Source organism: Euleptes europaea, chromosome 5 (genome assembly GCF_029931775.1).
Source record: "Euleptes europaea isolate rEulEur1 chromosome 5, rEulEur1.hap1, whole genome shotgun sequence".
NCBI classification, from domain to species: domain Eukaryota; kingdom Metazoa; phylum Chordata; class Lepidosauria; order Squamata; family Sphaerodactylidae; genus Euleptes; species Euleptes europaea.
The window spans coordinates 109924063-109943659 of NC_079316.1; the positions used below are offsets into that span (position 1 = coordinate 109924063).

Here is a 19597-nt window from a genome sequence, read left to right on the forward strand (position 1 = left end):
CATCAGGATCTCCCTCCCCCTCCACATCATTTCTGGGAGTAACAGGACCGAAATCCTGTCCATACACTGCAAAGAATGGGCTAAAACCTGTAGATTGATGCACAGCATTATTGTAGGCATATTCAGCAAAAGGTAATAGTTCTACCCAGTTATCTTGGTGGTAGTTAACATAACAGCGTAAATAACATTCAAGTACAGCATTGACACGTTCAGTTTGTCCATCGGTTTGGGGATGGTATGCAGTAGACAATCCTTGTTCTACCCCCACCAACTTGAGAAATGCTTTCCAAAATTTGGAAACAAAGCCACTGCCGCGGTCACAGATTATTTTGCGCGGAAACGAATGTAATTTGAAGATATGTGATACGAAGAGGCGGGCCAGTTTCTGAGCAGAGGGGATCCCTGCGCATGGAACTAAATGGATTTGCTTGGAAAACAAATCAGTAACAACCCATAATACAGTTTTTCCCCCGCTGAGAGGGAGATCAGTCATAAAGTCCATAGCAATCACTTCCCAGGGTTTGTTGGGTGTTTCCAGGGGTTGCAGTAACCCCGGGGGTTTACCCTGTGATCGTTTCACTGTGGCGCAAACAGGACAGCTGCGAATAAAAGAGTCAACATCGGAACGCATTCCCCCCCACCAAAATTGTCTGCGCAACAAGTGGAGAGTCTTTAGAAATCCAAAGTGTCCAGCTGTTTTTGCTCCATGAGCTAAGTGTAAAACGTCTTTTCGGAGTGCTTTGGGTACATATAATTTTGAGTCCTTGTACCAAGAGCCCCCCTGTTCTATTACTCCAGGGGGTAGGGTGTGATTAGAGCGTTCTGAAAGGCAGTGGTCCCGAAGGGTATTTAAAAAGGATTCGGAGATGGGAACCTTGGCGGGTACCCCCCCCCCCCCGCTACAGTGGTTTTAGGACTTGCGATGGGGGTAGTGCTTACGTGCGGTGGTGCGGAGATTGCAGACGGCAGGGCAGCCGGTGGGGTTGGAGGGGTGGAATCGTCGGTTCGTTGTTGTTGCGGAGGCGGTTGGGTAGTTGATTGGGTTGGAGGAGTTGGAGAGCTGGGTCTGGGATGTTGTTGCTGAGATCGAGTTTGCACGGCTAGTACAGGCAGGGCTCCTCTTTGCGTAGGGGTGAACAGAGAGTCGGTTGGTCTCTCGAGTTTTACCGGGTACTGCGGCAAGCGGGAGAGGGCATCTGCGAGAACGTTTTGTTTTCCAGGAACATGTTTTAGGACGAAACGAAACTGAGCGAAGAATTCCGCCCAACGTTGTTGTTTCGCTGACAGTTTATGGGACCCTGTGAGGGCAGCTAGATTTTTGTGATCGGTCCAAACCTCGAAGGGGATTTTGGAACCCTCCAAGAATTGTCTCCATAGAGTCAGTGCATGGTGAACGGCCGCTGCCTCTTTCTCCCAAATGGGCCAGTTCAATTGTGCGTGCGCAAATTTTCTCGAAAAGTAAGCGCAAGGGTGAAGGAGACCATCCGGACCTTTCTGGAGGAGGGCCCCTCCCATAGCTACATCGGAGGCATCGACTTGCACAATAAACATTTGGTTTGGGTCTGGGTGCTGTAGTACGGGTTCGGATGTGAAGAGACGTTTGAGTGCTACAAACGCGGCTTGACATTGATCAGTCCACAGGATTTTTGCAGAGGGTAAGGTAGACGCGCTTGCTTTTCCTTTGGTTTTTAGGAGATCAGTGATGGGTAGAGCCACTTGGGCGAAGTTAGGGATGAACCCTCGATAAAAGTTCGCAAACCCCAGAAACTGTTGTACTTGCTTGCGGTTGGTGGGGGGAGTCCAATCGAGAACGGCTTGGACTTTGACAGGGTCCATGCGAAGACCTTGGTGGGAGATAATGTATCCTAAAAATGTGAGCTGGTTTTGATGGAACTCGCATTTAGCCAGTTTTGCGAAGAGTTGGTGATTGCGCAGGCGCTGCAGAACTTCTCGGACCAGAATTACATGCTCTTCTATGGTTTTTGAATAAATAAGAATGTCGTCCAAATAAACCACTACCCCGCGATACAGTAAATCATGAAGGATTTCGTTGATAAGTTGCATGAAGACCCCCGGGGCCCCTTTTAATCCGAACGGCATTACGAGGAATTCATACATCCCAAAACAGCTAGAGAAGGCAGTGAGGTGTTCATCTCCTTCTCGGATGCGGACTCGGTAGTAAGCTTCCACCAAGTCTAACTTGGAGAATACCCGGCCCTCCTGTAATTGTCCCAAAATATCAGAAATTAATGGGATAGGATAGGCGTTGGTTTGGGTGACTGCATTGAGCTTTCTGAAGTCAATGCACAGACGAAGGTCGCCCTCCTTCTTTCGGACGAAAAACGCAGGGGCCGAGTTCGGGGCATTCGATGGACGAATGAACCCTCTGGCGAGGTTTTTGTCTAGGAAGTCTCGGAGGACAGTACGCTCGGAGGCGCTCATGGGGTAAATCTTGCTTTTGGTTAATGTGCAGTCCTTGACCACCTCAATTGCACAGTCCGAGACCCGGTGGGGGGGCAAGGCATCACATTCTTTAAGGTCGAAAACATCCGCAAAGTCCTGATAGACGTTAGGTAGGATTGGAGGTGCTGGGACCTCGGAGGTTAAAGCTGGGACGGGCGGATATAACAGCGCAAAGTTTTGCCGGTGTTGGTCGCACATGGGACTAGCGAAGGAGATAGTGTTTGTTTCCCAGTTAATACTGGGACTGTGTCCTTTAATCCAGTTAATACCCAAGACCACTTCAAAACGGATAGGGGCTATAGTGAAGTCTATTTGTTCCCAGTGGGAGCCAATTCCCATTGCCACCCCTATGGTGCGGTGATCAACTGGACCCCCCTGGAAATGGCTCCCGTCCATTTGGGCAAATTGGACAGGGGTGGGTAAAGCCTCAGATTCGGCTCTGAGTGCAGCAAAAGTGGCTTCGCTTATGAGAGTGCGACAGCAACCGGAGTCGATGAGTGCTTTGACGGGTAGTTGGGGGCCACCGTTAAGGTGTTGTAAAACTGCATCCACGTAGACGGTGGAGTCCACTTCTTTGATTTTGGTAGGAGCATTTGGTTTAACAGGAGGATCTGGAGAGGTCTGTGGAGACGCTCCATTCACCACAGACCGGAGCCGTTTTTTGACAAGTCGAGGGGAGATTCCAGGTTTAAGGCTGGAGAATTCCATGGATTTTCCTCATCCGAAGAGGGAAAGTTGTCCCCCAATGGGGCACTTGTAATCCGAGACCCGGCGGGGTCGTTTGTAGTAGGCAGGGAGGCTGGGTCTCCAGCATGGAGTGCAGAGGGTGTGGGTCTTCCCGGAGCTGCGCTGCGGGTGGCCGCGGTGCCTCTGCGTGGTGGACGACCTCTGGCTCGGGTTATCGTGCTGGGACGAAATAATCCATGGCGGTGTGGGCAAACAGCTGCAAAGTGGCCCATTTCACCGCAATTAAGACAGGCACCTCTCTGAAATCGGGCTTCACGTTCCTGGGGTGGACGTGGAGGATTTCGTGGGACGGCGGTGGTGCCTTGGATTGGGGCTTTTGGGTGCCTTTTTCCTTGTGCTTTTGACGGACTAGAGAAATAAAGCGTCGGCGGCTTTCCACTTCCTCGGCCAATAGAATCCAGTCTTCAAGGGTATCGGGATCACCCCGCATATATGACCAGTTCAGAACGTCAGGGTGCAAGGCTTCCCTGAAATGGTGAATTAGGGTGGTTTCGGGCCAACCTACAATTTTACTTGCTAGCCGTTGAAATTCATCGGCAAATTCTCGAACTGTAGCAGAGCCTTGTTTTAGTTGTAAGAGTTCCGCTTTGGCTCTTTCCCCCAGGAAGGGGTCCTCAAACCTCCTTCTCAGAGCAGTCATGAAGTTGTTGAGGGAACGGATAGCACGAGAGCGGGTGTCGAACTGGAGGACCATCCAGTCAGCTGCTTTACCTGTCAGAAGGGAAGCTACATAACGCACCCGGCTATCCTCCGTGGGGAAAAGCTGTCCTTGTTCTCGCATATAACTGTCCACTTGATGCAAGAAACAAGGCAGAGTCTCGAGAGATCCGTCGTACGTAGTCTTCAATTTGAGTTGCTTCCAGGGGCCGGGCGCAGGCTGTCCCGGATGCACGGGTGGTCCGGGAGGAGGAACAACGGGAGCTCCGGGAGGCAGGGGTGGAGCAGGCACATTAGCGGGTGGCTGGGGTGGCTGGATGGGCACCCCCTGACCCGGTATCGGAACGGGCTGTGCCTGGGCTATCAGGGTTTGTTGTAATTGCCTGTTATCCTGAAGCATACGTTCCATTAGCTCTTGGAGTTGATCGACACGGTCGGAGAGCTCCCGGTTCTGGGCTCGTAAGAGGTGAACCTCCTCACTTGGGCCACCAGTAAGATGGGGTTTACTGGTCCGGAAGCTCGTGGCCCATTGAGAGCTGTCTCCATATAGATCCTCGTCTTCAGACTCTCCTGAGTCTCGACGTCGGTCAGCCAGACGGCGTGCGCGTTGGGTCGCGTGCGACGGGACAAACGCCGGGGAAAATGACAGACCTGATAGCCCTTGTACAGTGTCCTTGGGACGCGTATTCATTTTCGCCCGATCCCTAACCCTTGCTGTTGCCACCTTGGCTGCTTCAGCAGCTTCTCTCTCTCTTGCGACCTTAACCGCTTCGGCGGCTTCCTTATCCGCAAGAACTTTGGCGTTCTCAAGTCTTAAGGCAGCCTCCGCCGTAATGCGCGGTAAAAGTTCTGTTTCCAGGAGTGAGAGTATGGGGTCGGGTTCCCCGCCCAGCAAGGGTTGTATTCGAACCGCCAGTGCGGGTGCATCGGCTCCAAAAGTCGAGGTCAAAGCTTGAGCCAAGGTGGTTACCGGGGTGTCCTTTGTACATTCCACAAGGAGAAGAGCGGTGCGAATAGCGACCCGCTTGGCTTCAGCCTGACAGCTGGCCGCATCCGGTATTAGGGAAAAACCCTCTGGCGGGGCTCCTGCCATGGCAGAACTAGAGGAAAGAGTCTCTCGAGAAATAAGATTATCCAAAAGTCCAGTTAGTACTTGTAAATCCTCAGTTGCCAACCGGGCATCGTCCAGCAATTGATCCAAGTCTTGAAGATCTAAACGAGTATCAGTATCCTCCGACGTTAACATCCAGAGAATCCCTTTTAGAGATTGCCACTGTTCCTGTACCAGGTCCCTCAAGCGGCAAACCTCTAGGGTAGTCCTGAAGAGTTCAGCGACTATGTCCCGTAAGAGGGTGGGATCCTTCCGAGAGGAATCCAGGGTAGTAGGTCACTCGGAGAGCCTCGCAGCTCCCATCCAAGTGGCAGGCGAACCCCCCTGGGCTCCAGCCTGACAAGTAGTACAATGAAGAAGGTGAAGGATATAGCTGCCATAATGTGAGCTCCTGACCCTTCGAACCAGAAATCACCACAGAGTCATATAGAGTCCAAGCAGATGGCTTTTACTGGTCAAAAAGGCAATACAGTGCATACAGGGGACTATGGCAGCTATGAGAGTCTCACTAGCTGAACGATAATATAAGGCAGTAAATGGCGGGAGATTATACAGCATCAGCACACATAAACAGAGTACACTTTCCCAGGAGCAGCATTCCCAGGCCTTGGTATGTGTGGTCGACCTTGAGGCTAGACAGTACAGTACAGACACAGAAACAATACTGAAACCGAGATAGCAGCCTGACAGCCCAACAGAACTCATCTGAAACCCCAGTAGAGCACCAGCGAAGGTCAGTTTAAAGGTTTTTAAAAAATGGAAAGCCCAATCGCCAACCTTGCAAACGGGCTTTACTTTTGTTATTTTAGGATTGATTTCTTCATGTGCCCTTACAAAGGCCGTGGAAAAGCTGAAAAGTCAGGGAAAAGCCGAATTTTTTTAGGATTTTCAACTTCATCCAGATTGCCGCTTTTATTTTCGGTTTGGCATATCCGAATGCACGCACCTAGGGGGTATTACAGCCGAGATCACAGTCATAAGAGATAGAGGGTACGGTAGAGTTACATTAAAGCAATGCTTAAATAGGATGACTTGGATCCAGAGGTAGTTTTCACTGACAGAAGGTAATCCTATCAGCGGAGCTGGACTTTCTCGCCTCCCCATCATAGTTTCTGCCTGAAATTCTTCACCAAATGCTGTTCCTGGGGTGACTGGAGACCCCCCGAAAAAGTGGGAGAGGCAAATCTGAAGTCTGAAGTGGAAGGGGGGAATTGGCGAAAATCCCCTTTCCTCCATGTGCGGAAATGTCGCATTAGAGTCAGCCTAACAGATGTGTCCGCCTAGCTCTGGCAATGGTCAGGCACCTCAATGCGTGAAGAGAAAGAAAGATTCTGTGACTCTGACATCCCAGGCAATCTGATACTCTGCCTGTACATCTTACCCTCTTTTCCTCTTCTTATCCACTTCCTTTTCCCCGTAAGCCTTCACCACAAATGTCTGGTTTTGGTCTTTCTGTATCGTAGCCAGAAGATTAGCGTCCATCTAACTGTTTGCCTTATAGAGCAGGGGTCCCCAACATGTTGCTCATGGGAATGCCCACCAAAGTGTTTGTAGAAGGGGGGCAGGTCAGGCTTTTGCCCAGCAAGCCTTCTGATCAGCCACTGGAGGTTTGGTTGGCTGGGCAGATTTTTTTAAATGTTGCTTTGGCAGCAGTTGCCCCCACAGCCCAAGGACCAAATGTACCAGTTGTGCCCTCAGGTTCAAAAAGGTTGGGGACCCTGATAGATACAAATATTTCATCACAGCTTCTAGGGAGAGTTCTGGCTCAGTTTGATCTAGAACCCACTTCTTTGTCTTTTTGGCAGTCCACCTGCCTCCAACGCCGCCTTTCAAATGAATCAAGTTTCCTCCTGTCTGCTTTCCTCATTCTTGTTGCTCAAAGAATATATACTTGGAATTGCAAGCTTCTCAAAAACAAAACAAAAAGAGGACTGCTGGGTTGGATCCAGCAATCTGTCAATGGAAGGCCATTGTGTCTGTGCCAATTGTGCCCACAGGCTCAAAAGGTTGGGGACCCAGAGATATACAACTATTTCTCCACAGCCGTTGGAGACTTAATTTTTGTAATCTTCTGTTACTACACATTTCTTGTCATTCAATAATAACAAACCAATTCTGCTCCCAGGGGCGAGCGCCAGGATATGCCAATGTTTTGCTTATTATTAAAAACATAGAAATATTTGCATAACCATTACAGCGCATGAATAACTAGAATAGCAGACAAATGACTTTGTTACAAAGTTATTCACTCCCCCATTGGCCTTGTATTCATTTTGTTTTGTTGTTGTTGTTATAAATTATATACTTTAACAGTTTTACTTTTAGAAGACGTTTGACACACAGGTCAGAGCCAAAGAAAACATGGGTTTGGAATAGTAGCTGTGATATGAATATGGTTCTGTTTTTGAAGAAGAGAAATTATTTTACTTATTTGAACAACGATATATGAACATTTGAAGTCACTCCAGTTTGAGATGCTTCTCAGTGCAGTCCTGAGCAGAGTTGCACACTTTCAAGTCCGCTGAAGTCCGTGGGCTTAAAAGGGTGTAACTCTGCTCAGGATCACACTATGAATCGTTTAATTCAAGTTACGTGTGTAGAAATAGATCAATTCAGTCGACTGAAGCAGTGGTAGGATTGCTTGTTGATCGCCAGTTTTAACAGTTAAGGACATATGTTCGTGTGTGTGTGTGTGTGGTGTATTACTGGCAAAGAAAAAGAAAAAGAGAATATTATAAAAGATGACCCTTCTTGTATAAATGAGACAGGCATAAGTGCCATCAAATCACAACGGGCTTAGGGCGACCCCGGCAAGGGGAGTTCAAGACAAGTGATTAAGCAGAGGTGGTTTGCCATGGCCTTCCTTTTTACAGTAAGAGTTGTTCGACAGTGGAATTGGCTACCTAGGGAGGTGGTGAGCTCCCCCTCAATGGCAGTCTTTAAGCAGAGGCTGTACAAACCCTTGTCAGGGATGCTGTAGGCTGATCTTGCATTAAGCAGGGGGTTGGACTAGATGGCCTCTATGGACCCTTCCAACTCTATGATTCTAAGAACTCCAGGCCCTACGGTGAAGTTGGCAACCCTACTTTTTAGCTATTGTGAACATACATGAACACATGGAGCTGCCTTCTGCTGATCCGTGGGCCTTATGTTTGACATTCCTGTCCTAGTCCTTTGAGCCGTATTCTGTACACAATGTAAAAAATGGTTTACGGATGATTCCCATGTTAACGTTTACAGAAATGCCTCTCTGCTTTCTCCCCCTATTTAGAGACCCCTGGAAAAGCCCGACGGCCTGGATGTTTCTGATCAGAGTAAAGAACACCCTCAGCACCTGTGTGAGAAATGCAAAGTGTTGGGGTACTACTGCCGCCGTGTGCAATGAAACAACCGGGATCACCTCCGCTGGCCACCTTTTGAGATCCTCTTGCAGCACACAGAGAGAAAATGAGAACCCCAAACATCGCCAATATTGCCTATCAGTAAACTAATAATATGCCTTACCTGTAATAGAATGTAACCCTTTTCCTGTGTATGTGTATACATGCAAATTGTATTTATAGGACTATGTGGTGTTATTATATATATATATATGAAACAGATTTAGGGTGCACTTCTCCAAGCTCTTGCTAAGGAAGGGTTTCCAGTCTTTTCCATGGGGCTGGCATGGCACCTGGCAGAAGCCATGTTGAAACGAGTAGGGGTGGTATAGTAGTCGCTCTTGTGGGACTGAGCCCACAAGCGTTCACGATAGAACCCCTCGAGGTTTCTGTCGATTGTTTACACAGTTCCAGTATCCTGCCCAGAGAGAATATCGCAGTGTTAAAAGAGGTATAGAATTGCATGGGGTTATAGACAGATGGTATTAACACCTTCTGCAGGCATCAGCAAAATAGGTTCCGTGGATGCTCATGGCAATACCCCCATAGGGCAAAGGGAGGGAAGGAGAACGCAGTTAGATATGGTGGGAGGTGTCCATTAATTTTGACTTTAAGGTTGGTTTGAAAGTTCCGTGTGGTTGCATGCTTTCTAAGCCTTCCAGACCACTGAAGTGGGACTTTTATCGGGATTTAGACTAGCAGGGTGTGAGGGTTCAAAAGAAAAAAAAGTGTATGACTGTTTGAGGGAGTGGCTTGCATGGAAATAGAATGGTAGAGCAGGACATGTCAGGCGGCAGCCCATAAGCGCATTTGTTCAGAAGCATGCTCCACTTCAGAATCATAAGAGCCTACATCGGAGTAAGTGTGCTTTAATGTACACACATTTTTCAGGCTGTTGTTGACCAATAGCATCCCCTAATAATTAATCCTTTATATATGTACTTGCTATGCAAGAGGCAGCCCAAATTCATACATTTATTGAACCCAGTAGCAATTTTTAAGAAATATGGTCAGGAGAACAAATGCAGTCAACTAAAACTACTTCACACCCCTCGAACCAGGTCGTCCCTGTTAGTGTTTTCACTCAGATACCCATTTGGCTCGTCACTCTCCTAGAGCAGAGACCCCTTACCGTTTCCTGCAAGGGGAGGCCAGGCATCTAACCGCCCCTCAGTCCCTGTGCGCGCAGGCACACGCCCATATGGGGAGGGAGACGTACGGTCCTTTCCACACCTCAAGAAAACGATAACGAACTCACCGCATCAAAAGGGAACGCCTCAGCGTTCCATTCAGAGGCTTTGAAACAAAACCAGGACTCGTTATTTTATGCAAGAGACATACTTGAATCTCCCTTAAAGAGCTCCGGAAACAGACTTCCTCGACATCCGAAAGATGCTTCGCGCATTATGCCCTATTTCTCCCCACACGCACAAACTCACATGAAGGGCCCACTGAACTCTAATTAGGAAGAGGCCTTTGGGGTTTTAACCTGATAGTTTCCAGGTCAGCACCCGCAGCAGTGGCAACCATGCGCAACCGGCATGGAGAATCTCCGTTTGATTTGGTGGGAAAGAAGTGACTCAGGTGGTACAGCTACACACCTCTACAGTGGAGGGCTTTTCAGCGGCCCCCTTTTCTTGGTAAAGAGAAATAAAAGGGCCGCACCAGTAACAGGAGATAAAAATAAGGCAAAGCCAGTGGTGTGAAATAGGTTAAAAGATTTTTTATTACTCCGAATAGAAATGCCCTTCGCGTTTCGCCCAAGGGGCTTCTTCAGGGGAATCTGTAGTTCTTCAAATGAGCATAAATTCTGTAAGCCTATTTTGCACCATTGGTCATGGCCTCATTTTTATCTCCTGTTCTCGGTGCCATCTTAACAGGCCTCGAGCTTAGAGCACCAGAAATAACATGAGGAGGGAGGGGGCTGTGGGTCAGAGGCAGAGCATCTTCTCGGCATGCCGAAAGTCCCGAATTCAGCTCCCGGCATCTCCAGCTAAAAGGGTCAGGCAGTAGACGTGAAAGACTTCTGCCTGAGACCCCAGCGAGCCGCTGCCAGTCTGAGTAGACAGGACTGACTTCGGTGGAGCGATGGTCTGACTCAGTATAAGACAGCTTCGTATGTCCGTGGTAGAACTTGCTGGGGCAGAATGAAGCCATGCAGTTCTCTTACTTTCTTGGCCACCTTTTGCTAGATGGTAAACCACAAGCTGCACCGGTCAAGAATTGCTTGGGGTATAGAAGGTATCCATTCAATATCCCTGTGGGATGTGTAGGGTCGCCAGCTCTGGGTTGAGAAATACGTGGAGATTTTGGGGGTGGAGCTTGAAGAGGGCGGGGTTTGGGGAGGTCCAATTGCCAACGCCGCCATTTTCTCCAGGCGAACTGATCTCTGTCTCTTGGAGATCAGTTGTAATAGTGGGAGATCTCCAGCCACCACCTGGAGGTTGCTAAATCACCTTTGCAAACCAGCAGGCCAGTGAAGATGAAAATTAACTGTAAATATTGGTGGGGGGGCATTCCCCAAACCTTCCTTAAAACATACCTTAGCCCGCCTTACTAATTCTACCTCCGATTACTCTTGATGATAAAACTATCATGTCCTGCCTTTCGTAGCAAATATTGAATGGCATGTCTAAGGCAGCCATTGAGATTTCATACCAAAGCGTAAAGAAAATTTCTCTGCCTGTTTTTCCTGTCTTCCTTAAGTTTGACAGTTGCACCAAAATAATAAGAAAGATGCCTTAATGCAAAGCAAACGTATTCTTCAGGTTGCCTTGAAAAATAGTACATCCAGAGTTCCCCCCTCCCTTTGGTTATTATTTCTTTAAAAGCATAGTTTAAATCAGTAGGTTGGAGCCAGAGGACAATTTTCTGCAGATTGGGGAGGGTGCGGTTTTGAATTATTCCTCCTCCTGTGGCAGATTTCTGACTCCCACCTCTCACTGTGTCCCCCGTCCCTCGGGAGTAGCAATTTGTGGTTATTTTGGGCTGCAATGGGAAGACGAGGCAAAGAAGTTCCACTCCACTGATGGAAGATCCTTCCATCAGCAGAGGTTTTGGACAGGATCCAACCCAATTACATACAGCGCGAGTTTCCATAGAGAATTGCAGGTGGACTAGGATTTGTTTATGTTTTCATGTATTATTATCCCCACTGGGGGGGACATTTTAATTTCTAACAAGCTTAATTGTGTATTCTAGTGTCAAATCATCTCATGCCAGGTCACCTGGAGATAATGTCATGCTATGAACCACAAACTAAAAAATTTGAATTGGCTGTTTTTATCAGCAGTAATATGGCAGAACTTCACTGAATTGATTAATGCCAGTTTATATTTTCCACGTCGAGACATTAATATCGTAAAAAGGTGTCAGGCAGGGAGATCTAGCTTCGTACCTCTCTGTTCACTGGTCTCATTCCTTCTGGGAATATGTGTGGTTTTGACTCCCCTTGCAATTTGTAGCTGGATAGCGTAAATACAGCTTGATAACTGAGTCAAATCACTGGTCCAGCCGCTCTCGTTTTGGCCGCTGCAGTTAGCAGCAACTCTCCAGGGCCTCAGACAGAGGTCTTTCCCAGACCATTGAACCAGAAATGGTGGGGATTGACCCTTCCCCAAGCAAAATGTCTGTTCTCCCATAGAGCTAGGGTCCCTCCTGAGGCCTACCTTTGCACAGGAAGCAGACAACCATTTTTAAGAGGGCTGAAGGAAGTATGACGGAATCTTTTTCATACAGTTTACTCCCTTGTTTATTTCACCCCATTGTAACCTCTAGCCAAACTGATTTTGTAGGGCTTTCAGTAGTGGGATGACTCCCACCCCACCTTCAGCACTCTGGATGGGGGGGGGGGGAAGATATCATCTATCTTCAGCCCGAGCACTCTACCTCATCTGTTGGGGGGGTCAGAGGAGAGAGTTCATCCAGGCCCACCACACCCGTTGGCAGTAAAACTCTCAAAGGAACGGGTAACACCCTCCTTGTCTGTACCGTATTCCGATAATGTGCTTTGTTGTAAACATAACAAAACTTGGCCAACACCAGCATGTTGTAGTGGTTAAGAGCAGCGGACTCTAATCTGGAGAACTGCGTTCGATTGCCCAGTCCTCCACATGAGCGGCAGACTCTAATCTGGAGAACTGGGTTCAATTCCCCACTTCTCCACATGAAGCCTGCTGGGGGACAGTTCTCTCCGAACTCTCTGCCAGATTCAGAGATTTGATTCCTCTTCCATATCATTGCTGGAAACGTGATTGCAGTGCAGTCCTATCCACAGTTATTCCTGTCCAAGCCCTCTGGAGTAATTATGCACAGGATTGCCTTGTGAGTTAACCAGGGCATGGCAGTTATCTTGGGTGTGCAGAGATGAGAAGGGGCTCTTGAAAATGTTAACTTCAATTTTAATTCTGCTCTACTATTGAGAAGGGGGCAGCAACCATAAGAAATAAGCTTGCCAAGAGAGCCATATAATAATCTGTCTAAAGCATTTCTTATAACATGTTAGCAGAAAACTCTCCAACACTACAGATGTTGTAGGCAAGATGAAGAAATATTAACTAGCAAAAGCTGTAACTGAAGGAAGTGATTCCTGTATTTTCCCATCAAACAATGCATGCAGCAATTAATTGGCCTATATATGTATGTGTGTGTGTATATATACACACACACTTTTCTAGTGAAATTTTAGAGCTGTTACATCACATCCATTTATGGAGAATGCCAACAAAAATATGCTTTGCCAGCTTGAAAATCTGGGAGCGATTTGACAACATATGTTAAAAATAAGGGCTGGTTTGCAGGCTTTGTTTCTATGCACAAAACAGTTGTGCCGATAGCCTGCACACGAAGGACCCAAAAGCCCAATCACATACCTAATGCACTTCCTGCAAATCGAACCCAGAGACTTCCCCAATTTTTAGCCCAGAAGCGGTCTTTTAAATCCTCGCCATTATGCGTGAAGTGGTAACCCAAGCCTTTTGCTGATGAAATGATGGTGTCCGCTTATCTGTGTGGAGGTGGAGGCTGTCCTAAAACAGTCGACCATGACAGAACAAAACCCATCGCTCCATATGTCACACACGTAAGACCGTGAGGACTGGCCTTAAGAATTCAGTCTGCCTTTAACTGCCTTCCAATAAACCCCATTTGCTTTTCAATTGTTGAGCCAAATTCCTGTAAGTTCTGCTGAAGTTAAAATGTGATTTCTGGGGGAAAAGTTATGCTTAGGATTAAAGTATTAGGCCAAATCAGATGACTCGCCAAGTCAGTCAATCAATCAATTTAATTTATTACAAATATTAATTTATTAAGCAAATATTCAACAGAATTAACATGATTTAAAGAATAAACTATAGCAATACATCTGTTCATAAAATACTATTTAGGATAAAACGTTTACAATAAAGTTTACAATATTTACTTAATATTACCCATTCAGTGATATATTCCACTTCCCTTATCTAAATTAGACCAAGTGCTTCTATGCTTAATACCTAGCCTTGCGTATTTGGTGACTTTATAAGTTATCTCATTATTCCTATCTGAAAGGATTTTCATTAATTGGATGGATCTTTGACTAGTTGAAAGGCTAGCTAAAATGGGTAGCAACTCACCAGGTCAGAATTACCACAACAGGGACTGAATTAGGTTGGGAATACAGTGCCCGAAGAGAACCGGCCTCCATCCTTCTAACCAGTCTTTGCCCTTTGGGGAAAACATCCAGGTACCTGCAATGGTATCTGTATGCTTCCTCCCCTGGTGCAGGTGGCAGGTGGGAGGTTAGATTGGGCAAACAATACAAGGGAAGGGTTGACCACCACCAGCAATGACCCTGCTGCTTTCTTGACTTGATTTAGGGCCCCTTACGGCCACTTCAATCTGGGAGTGGATTAGGGTGGATGGGCCACTCCCATATAGGGCCGCTGGTGGCCAGGAGAAAGCACAGCTAAGTTCCAACAACTCCGTTCGTTCCTCAGGGGCCACAGAGCTCAGACATTTCCGTGGCAATGATCAGGGTCAACTTGCTGACTGTCTACACCCTCACTCATGCCAGTTTGCGGGGGGGGGGCAATGGGTTAACCAGTACCCATCGCTGGCACTGCCCCCAAGGTCCGATGTAAGCTGCCCCTGCACTGCTGAACCGTAGTGCCGTAGAAGCCAACCTACTTGGCCTACTTCCAGTTTACCCCCCTCTTTAACTTTTTTTTAAAAAGGGATCTTATCTGGTTTGTTTCAAAATAAGGCAAGAGGGACCGATAATGGACATGACCCTGCCAAGGCAAAGCACTTTTAAATTCTGCTCATTCCCAGGACAGAGTTAAGTGCATAAAGAGATGGCGCTCCGAACGTACAAGTCACATTCACTTGGTTCAAGACTAAATCCTTGGTGGCTGGCCCGGGGAAAGCTTTTACCTGAGATCTCAGAGGGCGGCTGCCAGTCAGAGTTAACAGGGTTGGTCTTGACAGACAGATGCCTGACTTTGTACAGAGCACCCCCTGTTATCTGTGGAAACGCATGAGACTTCAAAATGTTGACCTTTTGGCTGAGTCATGCCCAATAACGTCCCTTAATCAAAAAGGAACGTCTTTTTGTATGCATTAAGTCATCCGCGTGGAGGCCTTGTTACAATGACAGCTGACTGACACTGGGTTCCGAGTGACAGAGCGATCTGCACAGTGTCATTCTTCAAAACAGAAAAACAGAAAACAGAACCTTTATTGGCATTTACTAAAACAGTATTTCTGCAGTCGACGGAGTGTTCCGTGCCTGTCTGTTTTATTTCTACAAAAACCACTGCCTCTGGAGAGAGAGAGAAAAATATCAGGGGGCTGAAGTACTCAATAAAGCCTATCGAAATCGTAGCTATACAAATGAAGGTTTGCGTTTTTCTTAGGATGATTATCAAAGGGACAATCGTGTGCAGTTCATCGATGTAGTCAATTGATATTAATGTTTACCCTTGTTATGAAATATTTTACAGTTTTACTTGGAAATGTGTATTTATCTTGAGTTATACTTGACATAGAGTTCCTTTCTGTTGTTTTTTTTTAATACTGTGTGTGTATTTTGGAAAATCTTTTTAGATGTTTAAAATTTTTGAATGGTTACAAATATTTCTTTGTAATACTGAATTGTTATCTGGAAACTCTTTGCAGTAACCTTTTTTTGTATATATTTGAAGGCCTTTTTTAAAAAAATATTGTTTGTTCTGTTTGGGGTTTTTAAAAAAGTGTTTTTACAACTCTGAAGCTTTCAAAAAAGGGCCTTGGTTATCTACTAGAATACTAACAGAGCTAAGAGTTTTCTTAAGTATTATACAAAATTAAGGGTGTATCCTCAAGAAAATATTTATGGAAGGAATTTTCTTTTTTCTTTTTGTTTTTTTATAATGCTTTTCGTCTGTATAAAGTATGCAACAGAACTACATTAAGAAGGAAATATTGTCTACATAGAATATTATATGAAAGTTGGTACATAATTCTGACAAGAAGAAGAAGAAAAAAAACCCTTTTGATTCTGTAAGCCATATTATTGTCATTTGGTTGGATGAAAATATCAGTATTCAGTAACCAGTATGTTATTCAAGTGTTTAGAACTTATATTAATATGCTTATTTGGTTTATTTATAAGTGTATTTTGAAGAGGATTGCCTTTCTAGAGAAGCTATGACTGATTTGGTAGGAATCAGATGTTACATGCTATCACTTTATTACCTTGTGGAAATCACACTAATAGCCCCAAAGACATCCAACAACACCGTACTGCTTATAATGGGGCTAGAGATATTGCTATGTCCACACAGTATATTGGTATAGCAGAGACTCCAGTGCAAAGTGTTAGAATTAAGCTGTAGGTATTTCTAAGGTGCCGTTCCACACGTTACGGTTTTAGAGTATTCGCCTATCCTTTTGTTAAGTGGACACTAAAACGGTGAGGGGTGAAATGTGATCAACACAGGTGGGGCTTCCCAGAAAGCCAAGCTTGACCACAGAGTCCTGTCGAGTGCGCTCTGTAGCGACCAGGGATGTGTTCATCGTAACGTGTGAAACGACCGCGAGGAGCCTCTGTTTTGTTTTCAGAAATTCTCCCACAGGGTTCTATTATTTGTTCTTTTGTTTGTTTTACACTCTCTCCTTGGGGAAGGCGAGAAGAGCATTATTTGACAACGGAAAGCTCGCCGTAGTTTGCAAAAAGACCGTGCTGTAGATCCATAAGGCTGAATTATCCTTCAGACAGTTCTGTCAATCAGCATCCGTCACAAAGAAAGGGAGGGTTCGATTGATGTAGGCATTTAATGTGTTTTATTTTTTATCTTAGAGTCCATAGCATGGTAGAATATGCATGTGCACATATTATATGCATTTTACGCTTTATGGTTTCACATAGTGCCATTATATTTTTGATTGTTTTGTGTTGTTGTTTTTAAAAATGCTAAACCGGGAATCCTGTTCAATCCTGTTCCGGACTCACATTTCCCTTTGAAATGTTATTTAGAGCAGCGATCACTACATTGTATAAAACTAACCCTGTTATCATATTAATTTCTTCAGAGTTAGATTAGTTTAATGACTTACGAACTTAAAAAAAAAAAAATACCCTAGCTGTACCCGCTGACTTGTTTTCGATTTCAGTTGTATAATTTGTCTCTCCTGTAACTGGTAATTAACTTGTACAGCTTAAAAAAATTAACATTTCTATGGACGTAAACCTCAGAGGTGCCAGACGCCGCTCGACTGGGTTGCTTCAAAGAGTATCAAAACCTCTGCTGTGGATTGTCCATAAAATGGCATTCCGACACGTGCCTTATTTGCCAAATAGTATATGGCTTGCCTCTAGTATTATAGCCTTTTTAACGATGTATTAAAATGCTGCAGAAGGAATGGTGTGTTCTGATTGGTTTCTTTCTAGTGCCTCTTTCATAGTGGACATGTTGGGAGTGGGACCACAAGTGACTGTACCTGAACCATAAGAAGAACCCTGCTTAGGGCTACCAGTTCCAGGATGGGAAATACCTGGAGCTTTTGGAGGAGGAGTCTGAGGAAGGTGGGGTTTGGGGAGGGGAGGGACCTCAGCAGTGTATAATGCCATAGAGTCCACCTTCCAAGGCAGCCATTTTCTCCAGGTGCACTGATCATTGAAGATCAGCTGTAATCCCTGGAGATCTCCAGCCACCACCTGGAGGTTGGCAGCCCTAGTCCTGCTGGATCAGACCAGTGGTCCATCTAGAAGAAGAAGAGTTGGTTTTTATATGCTGACTTTCTCTACCACTTAAGGAAGAACATAAGAAAAGCCCTGCTGGATCAGACCAAGGCCCATCAAGTCCAGCAGTCTGTTCACACAGGGGCCAACCAGGTGCCTCTAGGATGCCCCCAAACAAGATGACTGCAGCAGCACCATCCTGCCTGTGTTCCACAGCACTTAATAGGCATGCTCCTCTGATCCTGGAGAGAATAGGCATGCATCATGACTAGCATACATTTTAACTAGTAGCTATGAATACCCCTCTCGTCCATGAACATGTCCACTCCCCTCTTAAAGCCTTCCAAGTTGGCAGCCGTCACCACATTTTGGGGCAGGGAGTTCCACAATTTAACTATGCTTTGTGTGAAAAAACACTTTTATGTGTTTTGAATTTCTCACCCTCCAGCTTCAGCAGATGACCCCGCATTCTAGTATTATGTTTGTCCCTGTCCACTCTCTCCAAACCATGCATACTTTTATAGACCTCTATCATAGAATCATAGAATAGAATCATAGAGTTGGAAGGGAACACCAGGATCATCAAGTCCAACCCCCTGCACAATGCAGGAAATTCACAACTACCTCCCCCCCTCACACACCCCTAGTGACCAGAAGATGGCCAAGATGCCCTCCCTCTCATCACCTGCCCAAGGCCACAGAATCAGTATTGCTGACAGATGGCCATCTAACCTCCTATTAAAAACCTACATGGAAGGAGAGCTTACCACCTCCTGAGGAAGCCTGTTCCACTGAGGAACCACTCTAACTGTTAGAAAATTCTTCCTAATGTCTAGACAGAAACTCTTTTGATTTAATTTCAACCCGTTGGTTCTGGTCCGGCATTCTTGGAATCATCAAACCAGTTTACAATCACCTTCCCTTTCCCCTCCACAACAGACACCCTGTGAGGTAGGTGGGGCTGAAAGAGCTCTAAGAGAGATGTGACTAGCCCAAGATCACTTAGCTGGCTTCATGTGGAGGAGTGGGGAAATCAACCCAGTTCTCCAGATAAGAGTCTGCCGCTCATGTGGAGGAGTGGGGAATCAAACCTGGTTTTCCAGATTAGAGTCCACCACCCCAAACCAACACTCCTGACCACTACACCACGCTGGCTCTCAGAATGGAAGACTTCTGGCATGGAGCAAGCCCCTCTGGAGAACTGTGAGAGGTTTACCACCATCTCTCTCACACATCTCTCATACAAAGACATGTGGATATACCCACTGTTCCAAAATGGCGCAGTTGAGGCAGGAGCAACTCAGAAGCAAAAAGGAGAAAAGGCTGGGATTTCATGTATATATTTGGTCAGTGTGTCGAGCAACATTTCATATTTAACCTATGGCCCTGCTCCTAGATCCCCATTTTTAAAAAAATTCTGTAATAAACAGAACACATCAGCTTTTAATCATAAAATTCTTGGCTGGCTTGCCTAAGCATCAGATAACAGTTTCATAGGCCGGTTTCTGGATTAGTCAAGCGTGAGCCTAAGAATGCAAATCAAGCTCTCGACTTGAATTTTTTTAAAAAATTAATGGGTCGGGGTTGTCCTTTTCATGTGACTCTCCCACAACGTTTACATTCCGACACAGACACTTGTGAAATCTCCATGAAGGTTGTGAGCAGTGTTCTCTCAAGGTTCACCATCAACTTATTGAAGATGTCGCTGGCACCCCTCAGAGTACACATATTTCAGTTTAAGCGTCTTGTTTGAATTTCTTGTATAAATTTCTCTTCTCAAATCATGAACTCTCCTCAAGATTGCCTGGGAAGACTTATGCTTTTATATGAAAAGGAGAGAGCATTCGTTTTTGACAGATTAAATACATCTTGATTTAAATATTTTTAAACAAAAACAGGATTTTTTAATTGGGTTTTTTTAAAACTCAGGATAAACTTTGCTGGCGTCTATTTTTAGTATTAATTGAAGAAGGGCAGTTTGGATTTGAGCCCAGGAAACAGACACACCCAGTTGGAAACAGAGATAGATCTTATGATCCT

At 45.8% G+C, this 19597-nt stretch overlaps 1 protein-coding gene across 1 annotated transcript in view; it reads left to right on the forward strand.

Moving 5' to 3' along the window:
• Positions 1-8420, forward strand: part of ZCCHC24 (zinc finger CCHC-type containing 24) — a 169212-nt gene extending 160792 nt beyond the window's left edge. The window contains exon 4 of the mRNA XM_056849792.1: positions 8250-8420. Coding sequence (XP_056705770.1) covers positions 8250-8363 — 114 coding nt within the window. The 3' untranslated portion in view covers positions 8364-8420. The remainder of the gene's footprint in view (positions 1-8249) is intronic.
• The last annotated feature ends 11177 nt before the right edge of the window (positions 8421-19597 follow it).